The sequence below is a fragment of the Papilio xuthus genome, unplaced genomic scaffold (genome assembly GCF_000836235.2).
Source record: "Papilio xuthus unplaced genomic scaffold, Pxut_1.1 DF828177.1, whole genome shotgun sequence".
In the NCBI taxonomy this organism is placed as follows: Eukaryota; Metazoa; Arthropoda; class Insecta; order Lepidoptera; family Papilionidae; genus Papilio; species Papilio xuthus.
In genome coordinates this window covers 366,651-390,030 of record NW_013530472.1, presented here as the reverse complement: position 1 = coordinate 390,030, position 23,380 = coordinate 366,651, and the positions used below count along the sequence as shown (strand labels likewise).

The window sequence follows — 23,380 nt, the reverse complement described above, 5'->3', positions numbered from 1 at the left end:
ATGCCGCTCAGCAGCTGAACATTGTCACAATGTGAATGCAGACCTTATTCAGGACCTTCGGTGACTGACCTGGATCTTAAGTTAATATAATTATTTACTACTATAATAATATTGTCTTTTATTATGTGGCATCGCCTTAACTAATTAGACTTTTTAACGTTGTCCATTGTCAGTCTCATCCAGTCAGTCTCATAGAGAGAGTGGCCGCTTTTGTGTTTTCCGTTTTTCAAACAAAATGTTAATATTCTTGTTGAGGCGACTAAAGTGCGGATCAATGTTTACGTTCACACGGCTTAATTAGAACAAACCTCCGCCGACCGACTGTATTGTCTGTCGGAGACAATTCGTGTGAAACTTTAATTTATGACATAAATCTTACTCTTCCATTATTATAAATGCGAAAATTTGCATAGACGGATGTTTGTTGCAACGTAACACAACCGCTTAACAGATCTGTATGAAATTTAAAACTGATATGATTAGATGTGTAATGTGTAAATGCCTAGGTTTTTTTTTAATTCCACGAGGTCGAACAGCTGGTTTATCCGTTATTTTTTATGTTGGCCTTATTCGTTTATTATCCAAAAAATGTAGGTTACATTGCAACAATTGCAAAAAAGGAACTGTTCGTTTCTCGCTTTATAAGAACGATTTGTGCTGAACACGGTGAAGTAAGCCCCAGGGGCGCGTTCCCTTGATCGATAGGATTCAAGTTCCTCGCTCCGGGGCTGGGTCAGCGGGCGTCGTCTAATGAATCCTATAATTTATATCTTCTAACATACCTCCGCTCAGCTCACTTTAAATTTTGATTTATTCATTCCATACATCATGTCTAATATTATTTGAATTTATGTAATGGTTGAATTACGATCAGGATTTCAAATGCTTGTGTGCAGTCGGTGGAATTGATTTGGATTGGTCTTCAGTCAATATTTAAGTATTTAGTAATGAAACTTTCTACCGTGTTATCCTTTGAGGATATCCCGTTTTCCTACTTCTGCTGATCAAATAATATTCCCCAAGGATATTAACTTACATATTGAAAACTACAATTCTAGTTTTACCAATGGATTGATTGAAAGGGAAATGAAGGTATGACAGTTTTAACCAAAAGGTAACTGTCAATAACTATGAAGAAGGTAAGAAATTACATGTCAGATTAGACGCGCGTTAACTTTAACTTGCTACTGTGAGTTTCCACTGCCATGGCGCATGTATTGATACATATTGTTGTGTTAGACTCCATATGTATGTATTTATACATACATCCATTCGTATTATATCGATTGTACGAAACAAAATAGAGTAGTTTTGCGATGATGGATGGACGTTTGTTATTAGCTTACGATGTTAAATGGATCGTGACGTATCTTTACAATAATATACAATATTGATCTTTATTAATTAATAATACGTGCTGTAATTATTATGAAAGATAATACTGACTAGGTCAAACAATGACATGACCTCTAATATTCAAGTTAACAATTAATTTTGATATTTACTTGAAACTATTTCATAATAATAATTTATTAAGTTAAATTCTGTCTTAGTAATTAGTTAATGAAAATACCCCGAACGGTTTGTTTTGCTGAAGAAGATTCACAAAACAAGGCACTTAATGTTTATACAGAATTTAATAATGTTGTGTCTCTGTTTAAAGGACATCTTATATTTACTTTATAAAAGACATCATCGTGAGATCAAAGAAAATAATTTAGTATTCCAGACGAAACGCCTTCTCTTGTACACATTACGGCAATATTTTATAAAACTTTATCATTACTCTGAAGGTGTTTCTTTTATATCTATCATTAATATTAACCTGTATCAGTATTATTTTCGACATCACATTCCCCAATTACTTACTCTTTCAAAATCCTCGGTTCATATAGAACGAAGGTGTCCCGAAATTCCAGTTCATATCGCTTCAATTGTAAGGTCTCCTCTATGAAAATATACTTTACAAATAGCAGTGCGCCAGTAATGCTGAAATTTTTACTTTAAAATGCCTAACAATTTGCGACATCGTAATTATCAGTCCACCCAAGACTATTGTTCAAATATATCTAAAAATGGTAATCTTATAAAGCCCACTCTTGCTAAGGATACTGTTTTTTTGGAACTTTAAACGAATATATCTGCAAAGTAAGATAGATTAATTATTTAATTGATAATGGTTGATGTGGAGACTCATTCAAAAAATTTGCCTTTGATTAATTAAAATAGGATGAAGGATAATACATACATATGTAGAAGCGGTGGCTGACGGTTTCATAATATAATAGAGAATTTCCACAGTTTGTTCCTTTTTTAGTCCTTCTGTGTAACGTTAGTTGTAGGAACGCTGTGAGTGAGAGATAACAGCATTGGATTCCTGTTTCAGATCAAAGCCTCGTCTGAACATAATCCTCTTACGATAGTCTGTTGCGTCGTTACAATGATCAGCAAGTACTCACAATGTCCGAATAAACACTATTTTAAACTAAAATAAGACCTTTAAGAATTTAATATTATATTGAACGAAAAATTGCAATAAACTTTACTGATGAAAATTATAACAGCTTTAGTGATGAACATTACGCTCGGCTCTATACAGAAGTTCATTGATTATTACTGATATATTTTTTCATATGTTGTTTCTTTCTGGCGATTTGATCGTATTTGTATGTAACATATTCTAGTATAATATTCATTTATTACATATTGCCAATACATTTTTCATGAGTTCATCTTGTTATTTAATAATATTTTAATAAAATTATGAAACGTGTTCCACTTATTTTCATTGGAACTGTAATAAAATTGTTAAAATAATAAAGTGATATTAGTATTTGTATGCATGGTGTATCGCTAAAACGTTCGAGGCTCGAGTTGCGATTCCATTCTCAAAACAAATGGCGCGCTCGCACCAAATCCCCGGATAAAGGAGACCAGCGTATGTTGAACTTTGTTTTTTGTTCAGGAATCCCCATCTGGTCGAGATTTAAAGGGACCGAGGGGGGCGGGCAGGTCTTTTGTGGTTGGCAATACGATACTTAAGGCACGTGCCGGGTGAGTTAACCTGCGCACAACTTCGTGAATCAATCAACGTGGTAAGTCTACCCGGCAATCTTTTAGGCGACTTTCACGCATGCGTCGCCCGTAGGGATGAGCTCCCGTTATGTTTTCCAGGAACCACATTCCTTGAGCCAACTGAAGAAACTAAATAAAGGAAGCGGGTAAAACGTTGATCCTCAAAGCACGTTCACTTAAATCGAATTCCTACTAAATGGATAGCTCACAAGTAAAAATAATAAATGTTACATTGTAGAGATTTCATTTGTATCTTGTAAAATACAATAAAAGTTGTGTATTCATAAAATAGGAGATAAGCATCGTCGATAAATAGGTCAGATGTGAGGTTTTTATCGGGAGTCCAACACTAGCGGGTCAAAATCCCGGAGCGCGCCTAGAGCGGGTAGCGGTCGGCCTGGCTTGCGTCGCATCGGCGTCGCGCATCGCGTTTCCACTGCCTGCTGCCTGCTGCCTACACTACTCTAGACCAGAGGAGAGGAGATCGCTCGCAGTCGCACGTCGGTCGCACAGTCGAGCGTCGCACCGCACAGTCACAGTACCCGCGCGCAACCGGTGGCGATAACACGTCGACCACATGCCCGCCGTTCCCGACAACGAACGCAACCAGCAAGGTAATTTTTTCCCACATAATTCATAAGTACAAAAATTCATAATTAATTTTAAAAATATACTTGTAATTTTTTGAGTATAAATACAATTTTTTAAAAGAGAAATGGAGAATGGTGTGATTTAAATTCGTCGAGGAACAGAATGTCTTGAGGATGCCAAGTAACATTGATTTTATATTTTCCTTGCGAAATGCTTGTGCAAATAATACACAGTTTTTAATTGTGATTGTTCCAAGTCTTTATAAAATATTTAGGAGAGTATATCCTTGGAATTTTTATATAACAACATCTACTTTTGCTGAAGGTTCATATTGTATCGTTAGTAAACAAACTTTGATACTTTCTTAGTTTCTTACGTACTACGATCTAATATCAATTTCAATATAAATATAATCGTTAGAATAATGTGTAAAATAAGCTTTAACTACATTTAATGTATTTTTTATTTCATAATAGAGACTTACAAAACTTGGAAACAACTTTGTAGAACAAGTAGAAAAGCTTAATTGTAGTTTTTTTCTCTAAGCAATTTAATATAAAAACGTTGTCGTATTTGATTCGTTATCGAAAACTTGAAACTAAACATATTTTTCATGAACTAGCGAAAACAGCGATAACCAATTATATTTTTAATTATTGATCTGACACATATCGACGTCACTTTGCAATAATATCATTTTAAATAGTATTCGGTCTGTTTTCAAGGGATCTAAAGTTTTCATCCTTTCAATCTCCGTTGTTAGCATTTTCGGGGACGACTTAAGTCTTATCTAGTAATTAAATATTTTCCTAATGACTGACGGAAACATGTTTAATTTTATCAGCCTACCTGCTATTTTACAGGCTTCAATTGGCAATATCTATCTTTATATTACTAGCTATCGCTCGCGACTCCGATTCTCAAAATTTCAAAAAATGGGTCAAGCCGAATTGGAGAAGTATGGTAACATTGTTACACGTAAATTTTATACATAACCTAAAACGTTTCCTAAACAGCCAAATAAATTATTATAGAATTTTATTTCTTAGTAAAATTTCTTAAAATGTTTAAATTATACCAAGCAATAATGGCATAAAGAAGTGAAAAAAAAAACAAAAAATAATAACTACTAGTCGCCGACGACTTTACGATATAATATTTATCATTTATACGAATGATTGGTTCAGAGTTAATCAATATTTATACAATGTTGTTGATATTACACGACTTATTATTTTATAATTGTTATATATACTCGTATAACAAGATATTGTAAGCCGATAATTACAAGATTTATGTTCTTTTAATTTTCTGTATTACCGCTATAACTATTACTTACATGGTAAATTTCATGTCACACTTGCAAACTAATGACCTCGTTTTGAAACCCTCTTTTCCGTCCGCAGCCCGTAAGAGGAATATGCACTTTTGAAAACAAATACGTCTCCCGCACCTAATCCACCTTCAAACATTTTATATTACACTACTTGTTGAGCCCAATATGTCGCGCATAAATTCAACTTATATTCGAGTTTTAAATAACAATAAAATTATCTACTAAACCGGATTGAACTCATCATTGTACAAAAAAATATTGTAAATTACAAAGCCAAAAATATTTTTTCAAAATTACCATATTTATTCAAATAAAGTTAATTCAAAAATATAAAAAACCTTTTTCGAATATCTAACAAAGGACTGTCAGCTTCATTTGCAATCGAAGACCTTTCAAATATGATATGGTATTATTTCTCTTCATAAAAAAATTGGATATTATAAACGAAAAACTTGATAGTTTTCTCGCTTGTGTTTCATATATATAAAGCTATGTTATAATAGTTATGAAGCCCCGTTGCCTCTGAGTTATAGCGGCGACCCGCAGACCGCATTATTTGAAGATTGTTATACTCAATTCTCATTAATGCAATAATTATGCCTCCGCCTTGTAAGGTTTTGTCTGCGTAGGCGGTATATTTATTTAGATCATAAATTATTTTCTTAAGAAAGAATAAACCTTTTAACAGGTACTAAGTTATTATCGTAACTTTTTTTTTATTTTAGACGTATTATTAAAAAGAAATGCATACTAACTAATCTCTATCAAATATCTGCTATCTTTTATAATGTGATTCATCATCATCATATTCAGCCCCAATTCGTCTACTGTTGAACGTAGGCCTCCCCCATCTATTGCCACAATGCCCGGTCCTGTGCCGTCCGCATCCAGTGCACTCCCGCAACCTTGAAGGATTCAAGGAGTTTGAAAAAAATTGTCAACTTTGCTTGATCAAGTTCTATTGTAACATGTTTAATATGTCTCGGATCGCTTTAAAGAATGATTCTACAGGAATAAATAAGTTCAGTGCTACTTTCTAGCTCTGAATTATCATGGATTCTGATTAAAATCTTATTATTAATGCAATACTGTAATTCACTATTTCTTATTGTGATTTAAGCTTTCTAAAAGTAAAATAACAACTTAAACTCACTCGACAGTTTCACAACTTATACACTACAAATAAACAAACAAACTTTATCCCTTAATAATATTAGTTTAGATTCGGGCTAACTCGCGTCCGCTGTTATTTTGAAAGCGCGAAACCCGCCCGAACCTATTCACACAAACACAATACAAGAGTTGTTTTGTCCTAGGTGGCATGTTATGTCATCTAGTTTATATTATACGTTCTACTATGCAAGCTTTTAATCGAATTCTTTTACAAAAACGAAATATTTCATAATAGCTATATTTTGGTCTGTATATTTATTAGGCCACGCGACTACGATTAGTATATACAGAGCTGACATTTCTTATGGAAAAGGACAGGGATGATTTATTCAATCAAGTATGTTATTCCTGTTTGATTTACGTTTATTCTGTTTTCAATGTAATTTAAAATTATTATATTGTAAGAGCCAAGAGCTGTTTACTATATTGCATAGATATAGTTGTAACTCACAGACCTATGATTGTGTGCTCAAATCTGCTTCGACCGGAGACTCGATAATTTCTGCATGTCGTACTCGTCTGCGACCGCATACAAAGAACTCAATTCAAGAATGCAAGCTCCGCTTGTATGTTAAACATTTATATTTCTAGACGTTATAATATCTGTGGGATTCGTTTTAGAATCGTTAATAAAAGTATTTTGAAAATTTCAAATATAAAAACCAAAGACTGAATGAACTGATTTTAATAATACTATGCAATAAATATATTGCTTTATGTATTAAATAGATGTATAAGAGAGTTAAATAATTGTCTAGATATAGTGAAGTGAAGAGGGTGCAATTTATCATTGAAAGCAAAGCATTCGATACCGGCGTCAAAGCGATACCGCAAGATAGTGATCAAAGTAAGTTGCTCAGAATATACACAGCTTGATAATTGACACTGCGCTATGTCTCCACTGTCGGACGGAATAAATATTTATTCATAATAAATGATGTTCATTTTCTATTTCAATTAATTTTCATTGAATGAAATAATTTATATGTATATATCAATATCAGAACATCTTAGTAAGTGTCAAAGAAAAGACGATGTAAATTCCAAAAGTATTTTTGATACCTAGTAGTACTAAACTGATAAGATGCCATTTTCGCATAGGTAGGTAGGTATGCAGACTTATGTTTCTTTCTGTGATTTCAAAGTATGACGTGTCATTTGTATAGTATTCTTTCTCGGAGTATTATAGATGGTGTTATAAAAAATTGGTTTAAGTTTTGTTTGTTATATATGGATATAGTTGTGAGAAATGTCAATATCCTATAACTATTGTTCGTATCTGTTACACAAGCCAATGTTCGCCACAAGCGATGTCGACGAATCAATATCTATATTGAAGTCAATTTCGTAAGCTGTCTAATCGACAGTGATATGAATAGTTATTGATACATGTTATGTATTCACGAGTCACTTTACACGCAGTACTAACCTACGTGTAGCCAAAGAATTATATACTCTTCCCACTTTGTATCAAATTACAGCAAAATGTCACGATAAAACAATGGCATCATAATTTAAATGCTTGGCGAACATCAAATGATATTTCACAGAATTGGGTAGGAAATAAATATCCTCGACTGTACATGTCGTGTATATACACTGAGTATTTATACAGGTACTTACCCGTATGTGTTTAGTTCGTATTTGCTCATATAATATTCACAATGGCGGCACCCTCAGGGAGGCATCTCTCTCCCTCATTAAAAATAAATCCTCCTTGATAAGCAATAAAAATGTTTTTGAAGTTTGATATGAAAAGAATCCTTATTATTGGTAATAGACGTACACGCATTGTGTACATATGCTAACCTTTGTATTATTATGAATATGAAAAAGACTAAAGCCTCTTGAATTATTTATAGGAAAAAAATAATTGGAGACCACTTGTAGTGCTTTAATATGCTATAATATTAAACTGCCTATATCATTGAGACAGTTTTGCTGTAGAATATACAAGTTAATCTGGTTATCTAGGAAGTATTATTGCGACATAATCAAAATTCCTAAAAAAAAAAAGCATTCTGAATTTATATCGCACAAAAAAATATTTCTTATGTTTCAAAAAACGCATTGCAAACGAGATTACAAACGTAGATGTAATTTTATTAAATATATCAAAAAGGTTATTTAATAAAGTGTGATAGAGCGCGGAAGGGTCGTCGGTCACATCTCAACTCCACGACAAGTTGGCACATTGTTTATTCCATTAATATTAATCCCGGATATGCGGCTTTCATTAGAAGAGCGAGTGCGGTCAATACAAATAGCAACGGCAACTTTGCCATTGAAGTTACGAACACATTCAATATTACCTAAATATATACCAAATATAGATAAAACGCAATGTAACAGTCCATCTGTTTTCAACAAATACTTATCTGTATTGTTTATATAAACAAATTTAGAGACTAATAATTTCATTAAAAATATTTATTTATAAAAATTTGTTCAAAGTTATAGAGCCTTTTAATTAATTTCTCTAAAGTTTCAGTGTCGCACTCATAGTCTTTGATCACTAAGCCAAACCCTTAGCGTTGACCTCTTACGTAATCCTCACTAATGAAGGCCCAATATCGATACCGAATGCGACACTAAATCTATTTTCAGTTTGAATTTGTCATCTATTTCAAAGCTTTCATCAAACGCTTTACCGAATTAAAGTCAATTTAGGTTCGAGATTTATCGATGCGGATTATTATCGTATTGCATATACGGCAATTTCACATATTTTACATCAATATAAAATACATTGAATATATGATATTCAAAATGTGATTGATAGTTAAAGCAAGCAATCGATTTCATTACGCTACTTTTTGTGTTTCGAATGTATCATTGAACATTAACGTGGGACAAAATAATTAAAGATATGTGACTAGTCGCTTCCATATGGGAGTCGTGGTGGGAGGTTGGGTGTCACGCCCGACGTGTCAAAAGGCGAGAGAGCACTGGCCTGTAAGAACTTCATGCTCTTTTGAGCAATCGCCTCGAACGTTTGTGTCACTTCCTGATAATTAATTCGCGCGTCTCCTTTTTTCTATTAAGTTAAAAATTCAAAGGCAAAGAACGAAGTCATTCGTAAAGAAAAAAATTAGTATAAAAATATAGAGCCGCTCTAAACACGTTTGAATTAAAATCTAATAGAAACGAAATTATGTTTTAAAGCTCTTTCCACTAAGTAAGAGGAATTTAGATTTTTTTTGTTTTTTAATATTCCCAATATTTGTAGAAAAATTAAATTCAAAAGATTTATATTGATTGAAAATGTCTACAGTTAAGATTTTGTTTTATAGCAAATGCCTTTGTTTTGTGCGAAGGAAGCTTGGAATTTACGTCATGCTGAGTATCGCTGTTTGCCAAAATTCAAACTGCTTTTAATTTATCAGAGAGATTGTAATGACAAAGATTTGTGACCAGAACTTGTATAACAATTTCTGAATTCTAATCTCAGTGGTAAAATGTCTCAGCAGTGTTGCTGTGCCGTTGATGTAAACTTGAACATAAAGAAGTTATTGTGACCACCTTAAGAATATTGTTTTTATAACATTGTTGCAAGATTGCAACTGATTATTAATATCAATATTATAAAATTTAACTTACTAATAGCACTTGATATCAACCTCTTCTATAAGGTTACAACACAATTCAGACATCTTTATAAAAGTGCCAAAGAGTATTTTGATGTATTTAAATTCATATTGACTTTAAGAGATGTCTTTAAGCAAGTTTAAAGGAAAATAAACGTTAAAATTTATATCAGCCAAATTTTGAATTTGAACCCGATGCCAATCAAGGCACAGGCAATTTACGATTGAATGTGTGATTGATTTCCGTGCGAACTTTATCGCAGCGTACACTCCCAATAATATGGCCCTAAAATACTGGCGACGGATAACCAAAAATGAACTTTAATTCAATTAAATTAAATACAATTTCTATCACCATTAAATCAGAAAGCAGTGGCAACATTTTATTTAAAGTTAAAAAGTCGGTGGTCAATTTATAATTTCCTTAAAGAATAAACTGGTAACTTTGAATGGTATTTCCCCGTACGCCAATGAAAGCTCAGCCATGTACATGTTCTCAACATTCGTTTTTCCTCTGCTTTGCCAAAGCCTTTCCCGACACCTACAATATTCGGTCTATGTCTGATTTAAACCATTTCTCCTTCATTATTCATTCGGTCTGAAAACGGTTTCGGTTCAGACCGAGAATTTCTTCCCAAAAAAACTTAATTTTAAAGAACGCTGCAACCATTTATAAAAAAAATTGTAGATTACAAAAGAGCAATTAATTAAAAATGATATGTTTATATTTACTACAGTAAATTGAATATTGTTTTTCAGACAAAAAGCAATTATTTCATCCACGGGCCAAGCTTGCGCTCTGCTGAAGGCGCTCATCGTTGAACTTTTCAACTATTTGTCCGAATAGCTCAGTGTTTAAGACAAAGTTTATCCTACTTTGAATAACAGAAGCAATAAAAGTTTATTTTGTTGAACATTAATATTAAACTATAAAAGGTGTAATGGAAATGCAAAGACTTCGGAATAAGCTTTGAAACTTGGGATATAAATGTCTTTATAAGAAAATTATTTCACGATTTCTAAGAAATAAATGATATAAGACACGTGTATTTAAGTTTTCATTAAAATTTTTATAGTCCACGATTTTTCATAACGTGCCAAAAGAAGTATCACTTCAAGAAGGTAGAACTGAAGTACAGATGAAAATCTCTCAGCGTCTATTAAAAGCTGGAATGATGTTTGTTTTGGAATGGTACGGTGCATTTCTGAGCCGGTACAAAAATGCTCAGTTGACGTTTTATTCGCTATGAGAAAATACTCTCAGGCTTTGATTCCTTTTGATGTTCATTTGAACTTCTCATATTTTTTCAGTTTACTGATTCTAGGTAATATTTTATTTGATGGGTAAACCAGCATTTGCTGAACATTTTACAGTCATTTTTCATATATATAATTATAATATTTTTCTATCAATAAGATTTAATTTCGAAAAAAAAAGATAAGACAAAAATGTCATTAAGGCGTAAATGTTAATAGCAATTTTTATCTCGAATTAAAAATATGACAAAAGATTAATTACGTATATTGTACTTTGTGTTATTCTATTTATGTCTTCTTGAAACTGTATTCATGCTCGTGTCTATTGACTCTCTCGTTGTGAAGAGTGGTCACGTATTTTTGCATTGCATTTTGTGCCGCCTATACTATGGGGAGCGTTCCGTTGAATTGCTTGGAACTATTCCAGCCAATGAGATTCGTTATCACTGATGACGTCACAATTCAAATTTCCGTTTATTCCTACTTCATTAGTTGGCATTCCACAATTGTACAGATTTCAAGGGACCTTACGTAAACATAATATTTATAATATCGTCATAGATATTACTAAAGCAAGACGACTACGGATTTCAATAAAAGATGTAATTTCTTCTAATAACCATCTATAAGCTTATTGTAGCACCACGCGTTTTTGTACGTCATTTTTGTCATAATTATCTGTCCAAGTTATAAGGAAGGTGATATGTAAGACGTTAGATAAACATAGCACACTATAAAATAAATAACTGTAAAGAAAAACTAACTTTCTATCGACTTTAAAATGTTATGAGCTCAAATCGAAACGATTCAACGATCGCAGCTCGAGACAAAGACTCAAGGAGCTTATCTTATTCAAGAGCAGTTATATTAAGGTTGTATTATTTTTAAATCCTTTTTGATACATCTATCGGTCTTTGTATAAACTTTATATTAAATTATTATACGTAAATAACTGCGCTGAAGATATTACAAATTAATAAAAAAATACTCGTATATAGTCCTCTTTTGTTTTGTTAATGGCGTTCTATAGTATGATATTGATCTGCTTAACTGAAACATAGAAAAAAAAATGTAAGTATTCTATAGACGGGACATATTTTAATATACCTACTTATTACCACTAGTCTATTTTGACAAGCAAATATTTATGCTTGTAATGAAAAGTTTCTAATTTTACGCTCTATAATTGCATATATATTTGAATGTAAGTTTACTTTACAACACTTCTACGATTACTGCTACTAACTTTCATAAATAATATCTAATTTCAGTATACTTTTGTATCCAATAACGTTGTATAAACAGAATAGTTTATGTTGTATTTTAGTTGTAAAATAACATAGCCAGGTATCAAGTCACCTCGTTTGCTGCGCTTTTGCTTCAGGCGTTTGTAACTTAGTTTTGCTTCCGACTCCCATGTTGACGTTTATAAGATAGCACATTGAAAAGGCGAACAAGTAACTATTGAAGAGAACTCCTTCTCTTAAAGTTAGCCTTTGAACAGGTAAATAGAAGTGGTTCATCCGTTAACAGTGTACGTGTGTTAAGGCCAAACCCAATAATTAATTCTTAAATTCGATCGGATTATTTTGGATAACTAGGCTCTAGTTTAATCTGTTTTCGAAACAAGTAAATATAATAAAAGAGCAAAAACTGTTCCACATCGATTATTGGGGCCGATCAAAAATGATATAAAAATCTTAACATTGCGGTTGATTTGAAAATAAAAAAAATTATGAAAGGTTTTTATTCGTAACTATGTCAAAGTGTGGTGTAGAGTGTTGAGAGGCACTCGACGTAACAATAACTGTCGGCTCACCGGCAACGCGACAATGTTTGCCGTCCACACAATGCCGAGCCACCGCTTGGTAAAATTGTATTGTTATAAAAAAAATGTAAAACTTCAGCCGTATACGAGTTCGATAAGGATTCCTTCAAACTGAATTCAAGGAATAATGAAAATAAATTTAAAGTTGATCAACAACTCAAATACATACATCGTATATACTTGGAATATCATACTAATGTTATAAATGCGAAAGTTTAGATGGATGGATGGATGGATGAAATCAATAGATGATCTGATCTTGCCAAAATTTGGCATAGACATAGAAAATGGTCTAGTATACTAAAACCTTTTTTAATCCGTGGGAACGGTCTCGCTGGCGGCAACTAGCTATAGAACATAATTAAATAACTAGAACTTCATAATTTCCCCCGCTCTTAGGATAATATAATGATTAAAATACAAACAACGGAAGAGACCGTTCCTAGCTGTTTCTCTTTTGTTTAACATTATCTTCTCAGACATCCTCCGACTACGAACTAATACAGCTTGTTCAATTACCAAGCCGAGGCCGGGGCCGGGAACGATACCAAAATTATATTACTTAAATTGCAAGAACGTTCTTTATACGATTTTAGTAATACTTCTTTAGTTACTTGACTTTTATTTTATACAACAAAGAAAGAAGCTAACAAAATTTACGACAGCACAGTACAGTAACAAAATTGTGGTGGCTTTAGGACATTTCAGAGTGAACGGGTTTATTTGTATAGTTTTACTATCGTTGAATTGTAAATCAATATTCATGTTTCGCTTCCGTTTTATATTTGTTTATATTTTTCGTGTTTCGTATGGTTTGATATTTATCTATGCTATTTGTTATACTGGAAACATAAGCTAAACGGTTAAATAAACTACTTAATATGATGTGAGTATTATAATTTAAAAAAGTTCTTAATTGCCAAAAAAAAAACTTACACAAAACACAGGTATTTAGAAACAATGATGGCAAAAGGGTCTGGCTCAGCTTCGCTATTCTGTTCATCTCCAACAATTTACTTATTTGAAGGTGTTCAAGTATTCGGAAGGAATTTAACCGAAGACGAAACGTAGGTAGTTGTATAGAATATTGCGATGCTAGATGAAAAGGTTAAATTTACATTTTTTGAAAACTTTCCACAGTCAATTTTTCGCTAGCTTGCTTCAGAAAAGAGAAGCTATACCGAGTAAAGAGGCGGTCGAAATTCGACCTGTAGTTAAATATGGTTGCAAAATTTGAAAGTTCAGAGATCTTTTGTTTGATTTTAAAACAACTTTCCTACTATGATACAAATTATACCTTTTCAAACTTGAAAACACATTTCTCAACGACATTATGATGTTTATGACCAAATACTGTATGAATATTTATATGCGTACAAGTTGTCGCCCGCGACTTTTTACTAAATAAAGAATTTAAAATAACTTAATTAGTAGGCTAGGCTACATGGTCAACCAGACTATGCGCTGCATCTCTCTAATTTTATCAAGATTCATTGAGCCGTTATGGAGATGCCTTGTAACAAAGTTCCATTCATTTATCCAAAACATTCGCATTTATAATATTAGTAAGGATTTATAATTACCCATGTGAATGTATAGATCGTGTATCCACTAAAACATAGGGCTCGAAATCAAAACAGTTACAACAACGTACTTATGTAAATAAAACAATGCTAGTGTTTTAGTTCGCTTTGAATGTATTATGTCAATACGGGAACCGATTCATTAAACAGTAAAGTGTTTCATGTAACCACAATTCATTAATCAACCTTGTTACGAGGAAAACAATGAGATGCATTATGCGGCACTAATCGACTCTAACTACCTACAGATATACATAAATCACTTAACACTAACCTATTTAGTTAAACATTAAAAACAATTAAATTTCCATTCAACTCATTAAACAATACATATAAAGTTCTTGACAGTGTCTCATCTGTCGAAAGCCATGCACTAAATTATATTATAACACATTTTTTTAAATAACATAGAATCACAGTTTATATTGTAGTACAGAAATTCAGAAGTTTTTTTTTTGCGAAATCTTCTTAATCTTTTTATCACAAAATTCTATTACAAAAACAGCAACCGAAAATTAATTAAAACCAATATTTATTCTTACAGTATGTAATACTAATACGATGTTTATTGAAGGTTATTGATGTGTAAGCAACACCAGTAATTGGTATCGATCCGTATGCGAGGCGATATGCGTATCTTAATGCGATGTCCAGGGATAGGACACAGTAGTAATCTACGAAAATAGACGTATTATATATATTCAAGATACATCTCACAAAAGCCTTCAAAATACAATGTAACATCAGTAACCATTTTGTTAATGTTTTCTATCAAAATTAAGATACCTTTCACATGGAATTCTTGGACAATGTTAGCCGTGTTCCGTTTCATCATTCTTTTAAAGGATCGGGAGGGGAAGTGTGAAGAGAAAGCGATCATTTTTCTTTGCGTCCTGTCGTTATTTAACATATTGTATTATGTCTACTGGAAGCTGTCACTTCGCTATTCCAGGAATATATGCAATTTGCCATCTACAATATGATTGCAAAGCTGAACGCTAGGGCTAGCATGCAAGTCCAAGGTACGATTGTTTTGCTATCGGTGAAGCAAAACTATCGAAACAATGGTATAAATTATTAATCATAGGTCACATCACGTCGCTTCGTAAACTTTAACTTAATATATTAAACACAACTTGTAAAAATTTATCCAGTTATAAATCTTCGTTAGTGCAAGTCGTCGAGTTTTATGACCACGGTAACAGAGGAAACTTTCAAACTTTAACTCGGGGCAATCTGACGTCAGGCGTCACAAAGTCGCGTCTCCCTGATGTTTAACAACTGTAATTATACTTAAGCAACATTAATTAAAAAGTATAAAATTATTATGTAGGTAGAGTTTGGTAAATTCTCTTAGATATTGCTGTTACGTTTTCACAAAAGATGACCACGAGCTTTACACTGATTTATCCTTTCTCGTGTCACTTTTATACTCTCTTTTACATTTTTTTAAAATATTTTTTCCAGAAAACCTTTTACAAAACACAATAGCTGAAAGAGTGACACGTAAGTGAATTAAATTTCCAATATACAGATCCATCATTTTAATGCATTTTTTAAACCCTAGAGATTCTTTGAGCCCAAAACAGTTTTCCGCTAGCTATTTTTAATGTGAAAAATTAATGTTCCATTTTGTTGCATTTCTCTGCCAAATTTAAAGCACAAAAAGGAGCAGGGTGACATTTTCACAAAGCTCGCGGCTTCCTTTTGCACGATACATTTTGCCAAGATCATACATCGTACACAATGTAGGGTAATTCATAGTCACTACGTTCTATTTTTGCACCATTTTGTCTGTTTTCGACGAAATTCTTTATTCATAAATGTCGTCTCGTGTTGCTATGAATACAATTCGAAACTAACATTTAACTAATTAGAAATAAATACAGGCTGTAAATTTCAGCTGCGTCCTTCAAATGGGTGAATGATTAATGGGCTGGATTCGCTATTGGAAACTAGTTAGTGCATCGGACTAACTTTATAAGTATAGTCAACTTTTCAATTCATTTATAACGATGTCTGTTAATTTTTACATAAATTGTTTCACTCTACTGCATATTATTGTAGGTTTGCACAAAATAATTGAAACAGTAGAGTGTTATTCAAGTTAACGAAGTACGCAAGCTGCATGGAAACAAAATACAGAGTAGTTCATTAAACAACTGACCCATGTCTAACAGTTTCGACAATCCTTTAACAACATATTGTTGGAAACGTGCGAGAATAATCTCGTATTGAACGTGTTTGTTGAAGGCTCAATTTTAACTCAATGGTTAATATTGTTTTTAATAAATAGTAAAGTAAAGATTGGTTTATGTGAACTATTTGATATATGATAATATTATTATACCATCGTGAGAAATAAATAGAAGAAAAGAGAGAGAATAACACAGACAACTTTCTGCAAAAAGTGGTGTAACAAAATGAACCTTATTGTAAATGTGATAATGTAATGTAGATTTCTCTTCTTCTTCTTCAAAATTCGACAGTACTACATAATGACTTCGTTATGACAAATGAACACTATAATCTTATGTAAATATTTATAGTGAACGCGTTGGTTAAAGTGTAGCAAGGGGTGTCTCGCTATAGAATCTTCGTAGCTATGATGGAACGAATTGAATATTCATTAGAATACTCAGCGACAGCGGCGAATATTACACGGTAGATGCGACGTACATGACTATGCATAACATCCAGTCTTACCTTTTTTACTAGCGAAAAACTTGTATAAAATACAAAAAAAATAGAGATAACCTCAAATAGTTATCACATAAAATACAAAAGTCAATTTATGTATATCGTGTAACTTAAAGTATAAATTAAACCAAGGTGGACGGCATATTTTGTATTAACCTAAAATAATAAATTTAAAGCTGTAAAAAGTACAGTGTGATCTCATGTTAGGGGGAGGGTGTCCCATCAAATCTCACTAAATCTCGCCGGGGGTGTGTCGGGGTGCAAAATGGAATAAAAACAGCACACGTAATTAATGGCCGCTCCTGTTCTTGTTTGTGCTTAAACAGGATAAAAAAGGTAGAAGTTTTATGTAACTTCTTATTCGATGTACATTTCAGTGTTGGCTTCCACTGCAGATACTGTAATACGTATCGATTGTGTACATTAACGTTGGGGGGTGATATACCAGTACTTGACTCGACAAACTAAATTCTGACAGCTCACTAACAATATTAAAAATAGTATCACAAGGTTCGATTTTTCTTTATGTCTTTTGTTATATCCGTGTTGGTTTTTCATATTTTCTGACAGAACTAACCGCGTTACAGCAGCAGCGCCTCTGTCATCGTGCCATATATATTTGTTTGACTATGGCTAACATTCGTTTGCTTTTTGTTTCAGGTGGTACGCCTTTTTGGCGTTTAACTATCAAACTGCCTAATTTTGTGACTGCAGGTATGTACCTTGGTATCTTTGAACCTTTTTTTATCTCAATAGTGTTAACCAGTAGAAATATTCTAATAATAACGGCTTATTAAACTAAACTAACTAATAAATAGGCAATGTAACGATGAATTTGTTTTTGTACGCTACACACTTATTCGTTTACATTTTCATATACTCTTAAACGCTCATTCCGTTTTTCAAACTGAACAAATTAATTCTCCGACGCGGGTAGGTTGTTCGTTTGCTCCGCAATTGAACTTCACTGAACTATGAGATCAAATATTAAATATGGAATATTAAAATGTTGTAAGTAAATCCAGATTCACAATTCTCCTGTATCGAGTTTCCAATTAGCCTTTCCCGTTATTTTAACAGCATACTCGATATCGTTGAGGCGAAATAAGCCAATTACAGTCAGCGCTGGATTACGATATTCCAATTAATGTCACTTGCAAAACATTTCAATCAGCGTGACGTTTGGTATTAACAAATAAATATAAGATTATTTGATAATGAGTTGATCATATTTATTTATAATGTTTCCTTTTTATTTGGAATTTACCTGAATAAAATGCTGTAGCAGTTTTAAAATATTTTTACATCGACTGTGATAAAAAACATTCTCTCGAATAAAAAAAAACAACTGTAATTGTGAACAATTAATATTGAGTCAATTCTTATGAATAACTTATTGACAATTATTCAACTTAGCAGCTGAGATCATTTTATAGATTCCTAACTGTACAACTCCAATGACTCTACATTAATAAATATTGCCATCCCCTTCACACTCTTAGACAAAACAGAGACAAGAAATCTAGAGTATAATTGAACTAAATACAAATCAGCAAAATTGCACGATGTATTTATTGAAAACCTAAATAAATATGAAAAGAGACGAGAGAGCCTTAAATGTATAATAGTAGTGCACAATATGTGCAAAAAATATGTCCGTAGAAAACCGATTGCTAGCAAAATTGTCGACAGACACAAGGTAAAATGTGGGGGCGTTACAAGCGACACGAAGCGAACTGCTCGGAGTGTGAGCCGCCTTTAAATTTTCCGCGAAATCGATGCGACGCTTTGAGACGACCATTTGAAAGATAGCAGATGTAAGCAATGATACTATCGAGTTCACAATCTTCAAGAGCTATTTGTAAAATACGTCTCATTCTATTTCAGTAGCGGAAAATTTCTGAGGGAAAAGATGGAGAGATTATACAAGCTACCACTACCTATTGAAATATAGAATTTGCAGATTTTACTAAAGCTTACGAAGCCATAAACGAGTGGATCGCTTCAGAATGTTGTTGTTTAAAAAGTTCAATATTGCTTGCATATTACCATTTTAGAGTATTATAATCCCAACTCAAAACACCAAAAATTTGAAAACCAGAATAGAGTTTTTAATAACCCGCTATGTAACGCTCACAGAAACACGTTAATTCGGCAGCAGAAATGATTTCCAACCTACATTGTCGCTAAAAACAAGCACGAAAGATCAAAGCCGCGAATATTTTGACATATTTCGGGGTATCTTTACTGTACATTCATTATTAAAATGTAAATCAAAGCGCTTAAACTTTGTTAACAATATAATATCTTTATTCTTCTTGGTCTTAACGATAATCCTTCAAAGAAGAGGAATATCTCTTAATATGAATGAATATTTAAGTATTATAGTATTCCTAACCTAGAAGAGGTTCTATATCGGTAAATATAATCAAATTCCAGTTAGCTTTGAGCTCATCAAAGATTCAATTACATCACTAATAGAGCGCGCATAAGGAGTATTTTCCTATAAGTAATTTAACCATAATCGTTAGTAACGCCGATAAGGTATAATATTATAATATTATCGGAACTAATGTCGTTGTGCAGTTTGCGTTGTCTGTTAAATGTTGAATGTCTTTAGAAAACATTTACTTCAACTTTCATATGAAACTGTTATAGTTTGAAACTAAAGAAACAATAACAAAACTGCGATGTTCAACAATGTACTCGTATATTTTCAATTTCTATAACTCATCGAGCTGCTTCTAAATATCTGAAAGACAATTTCAAGATTGCTTACAGAGACACGGTTACGCACTTTTGATTTGACACCTAATAATGCGCGTTCAAAATAAGACGTAAAAAATATTTTATAAGATGAAAGGGACGTTATCATTTTTACGTGTGACATCAACAGGAATCAACGTTTAACGTCACATCTGTCATCTTAAGATGGATTATTTCCCACTTCAAAATATCCTGTTTATTTTTTAAAATGTATCATGATAAAACTTAAAAAATGAGCAAACATGTTTTGTAAATAATCACTTCTGTATTGAGCTTAATAGCAATGAGGATCCTTTTTGTAAGTACGAAAATATTATCTTTTAATACTTATTTACAATCCTTATCTTATACCCCTGTTATTTTTTATCTTTATTCTTTAATAAATAAAGAACGTACTAAAAACGGTTCAACTAGAAGTATTTTGTGGTTAAAAGCCTTGTTGTATAATAATCGGCACGTAAGTAGAACCTACGCGAAAAATGATTTAAGTACCCGAAACTTACTAAAGCGCAAGCTCCACACGACTCAAGTAATATCCAACTTAACATCTCTTAAATAGTCTTTATCAACATTCAAAATATGTAAGAACGATATAATGTTAATCGCATGCTAAAGTAGTTTTAATTCCCCTCGGAAGCTAACAAAGCAAATGTAAAATTCACCATAATGTAGAGTTTTACAGAGTAGAGCAAACTAATTTATAAATAAACCCAATTATGCAAAATCAATGAACGATACATTATTATAAAATATTTTTTCACTCAAGTGTACCTGCGCAGTCGTCGTCGTCTCGGTTCTACTTTCGTGCCGGCGATTTTACAATATAGTACAATTTGTAATAAGCGTACTTCGGCTCTCTCTATGTATGTATTAATTTCAGTTATTTTAATTATTTTCAATTATTTAATGGAAAGAAAAATTAAACACAACATATGTACATTCAAAGAATAAATACGCTATTACTTTGAATCGAATATAAAAATGTCTTCTTAAAAGTTATATCTTAACACGTACTTACTATTTCAAGTTTGCGAAGTAATTAAGTTAGGAAATAAGCATACTCGACGGCAACATTACCAAAAAATATGTTATGTTGCAGTAAGAATGGTGAACCGCTGCGAGCGACGCGCGGTGGCGTGCGTGCTGCTGGCCGTGACCGCGGTAGTGGCCGCTGCCTCCTACGACCGCGAGCGTCTTGATATCGCCAAGCAAATCCTGGAGGAGGTACCGCTTACCGACGGGTCTGTATCTCTGGAAGTTCTACTTTATAAATGTCACTGGAGCGTTAAAAGCGCTTTATTTGCAAATTACTTATTTAAGGTAACGATTCACGAACTGAAGTGTTTTATTTTTGACACTAAGATGTCTTTTTAATGAATTGCGGGCTTGCAGCCACTAATATTTTTCCGAACGCCGACGTTTTACAATTTGCCTAGGCAAAATACAATTAGGCCGCGTTCACGATCACTTGATGGAACTCTTGTACCTAAGAATAACAAAATCAAGCTTTCCGTCAATCAGATTATAAGAGTTGACTTTTTCTTTAGCCATAACGATCTGCCCTGGAACATCCGCAAGTTTCTTCGCAACCAGATCAACGAGTTCGAACTGGACACTGACCTGACCGTCGTCGAGCCCTGGTCCAAATCCAAGTACTCTCATACTGATCTACCCAGACTGAGGAGGGGCATGGTTGGAGCTCAAGTAAGATTTTTATTTTAACATTAAGTAGCTATTGCCTTTAACTGAGCCCGTTTATGAAAAAAAAACCGGCTTATCAATATACAAATTACATCCATGCCGTACATTTTTTATAGTCACAGGCGACGATTTTAGTAAACAAGTTCCTTCATATTTTTTTAAAAATTCAAACAACGTTTTTAAATAACTATTATTATTTACTATCGATTTATTATAACGTATGTTTATTTGCACAATTTAATTAATTAATTTGTGTACCAGAATGTATCCACATTCACATACATCTAGTAACTAAAAGTAGAAAAACCAAACAAACGACCAACAGACAAGGATTTTCATCAGTACAAAGGAACCGCTGCGACCGTAAATATACGCGTGTCTGTAAGGAAAATAAAAAGAGGAAAACCGGAGACAAAAGCGTCGAAAGTTGGAAGCCGTGCCACAAGACTTATTCAGGTCACGGGAGGATAGTTATTTCAACCAGCCGTTTTTACCTCGCTCTGTGTCGACTCGGTGTGGCGCTGATAGCTTTCTGTTGATATTACACCTAGACCAGTAGTCACCTGACTAAACATTTTTTAATCTACATTCTGCACATGAAATTAAACAAACTTATATAAAGTCTTTACTGTTCTATATTACTCATATTATTTTTCACAATCTTATCGTTTATTAAAGATTTATTACGTATATTTTTACATTAGATTGAAATCAAAACTTTACTTTAGGGTTTGTGGGTATATGGTTAACAGTAGATTAACAGTAAAATATTGAATTTTCTATCGATTACCAACCATTGATGTGTTAAATATTTCATTATTTAAATTATCACTTCGTGTTACAATTCTAGATTAGGAATGAAACATCTTTCCTCGTGCTATAACTTTACCTAAATCAAACATTTCAATTATTTTACATTGAATCGTGTCGACACTTTGAATCAATTAAACAAATCTCACGTAAATTTTAGTGATCGATGAAAACCTTGCAAACATGCTTCAAACAATAAAATATCTTTATAAATTAATTTTCTTTTACCGTTATGTTTAAAAAGATAAAAAAACGAAAAAGATCTATCGAATAAAACTTAATTTTATGAAATGTTTTTAATATTTTGTATCAATTTAAAATATTTCATCTTTTACATAATTAAATATATGTTGATCAACGATTGCCTCTGAAATTAAAACGTGATAAATCAAGTGTTGTATAAAAGCTGGAACTCTCATTTGCATGCAACGGAGATTTTATGCGTTAATTAAATGTTGCATGCATACAGGTTTTTCGACTACCTAAACTCTCACAACCCTCCTCCCCTATTCTCTTTAAAAAAACTCACACATTTACACTTATGTTGCGTACACAGAATGTTTCTGGAACTGAAAATGTACAAAAAACAAACCAATTACGAAGTTCGATAATTGAAATGTCTGGCAAAATGTTACTTTTCATTTTGCTGCATGTTTTTTTCATCGAACCATCATTTAGAAAATTTGCATCGTTTTTAAAATGATTAAAATGAAACACGTTAAAATGCTCACTTTTTGTATTTTCGCGGAAAAAATCAATGTGTGGTTTTCACTATGTTGGAATGTCACAGTTTGTTTGTTTCTAAATGTGGTCACATTAATCTTTTTCATTTGGAAAATTCCACCCATTTTACTGACAGAGCTAAAACTCACAGTATAATCTGTTGCACGAATTAGCCTGTACGTGCGGTGAAATACCACAACCACACAGAAGATACGCGTCAAGTGTAAGCAATTCCGCGTCTAGTGCTCGA

General features: G+C 32.8%; 1 protein-coding gene across 2 annotated transcripts in view; it reads left to right on the top strand.

Annotated features, from left to right (window-relative positions):
* Positions 1-3,547: 3,547 nt before the first annotated feature.
* Positions 3,548-23,380, top strand: part of LOC106113810 (dipeptidase 1) — a 28,403-nt gene continuing 8,570 nt past the window's right edge. The window contains exons 1-4 of one of the 2 annotated variants that reach the window (XM_013306803.1): positions 3,548-3,689; positions 17,791-17,844; positions 20,996-21,137; positions 21,444-21,600. In XM_013306803.1, coding sequence (XP_013162257.1) covers positions 3,653-3,689; positions 17,791-17,844; positions 20,996-21,137; positions 21,444-21,600 — 390 coding nt within the window. In that variant the 5' untranslated portion in view covers positions 3,548-3,652. Of the gene's footprint in view, positions 3,690-17,790; positions 17,845-20,059; positions 20,195-20,995; positions 21,138-21,443; positions 21,601-23,380 lie in introns of those variants that run through there. The other variant, XM_013306804.1, reaches the window with a different exon arrangement.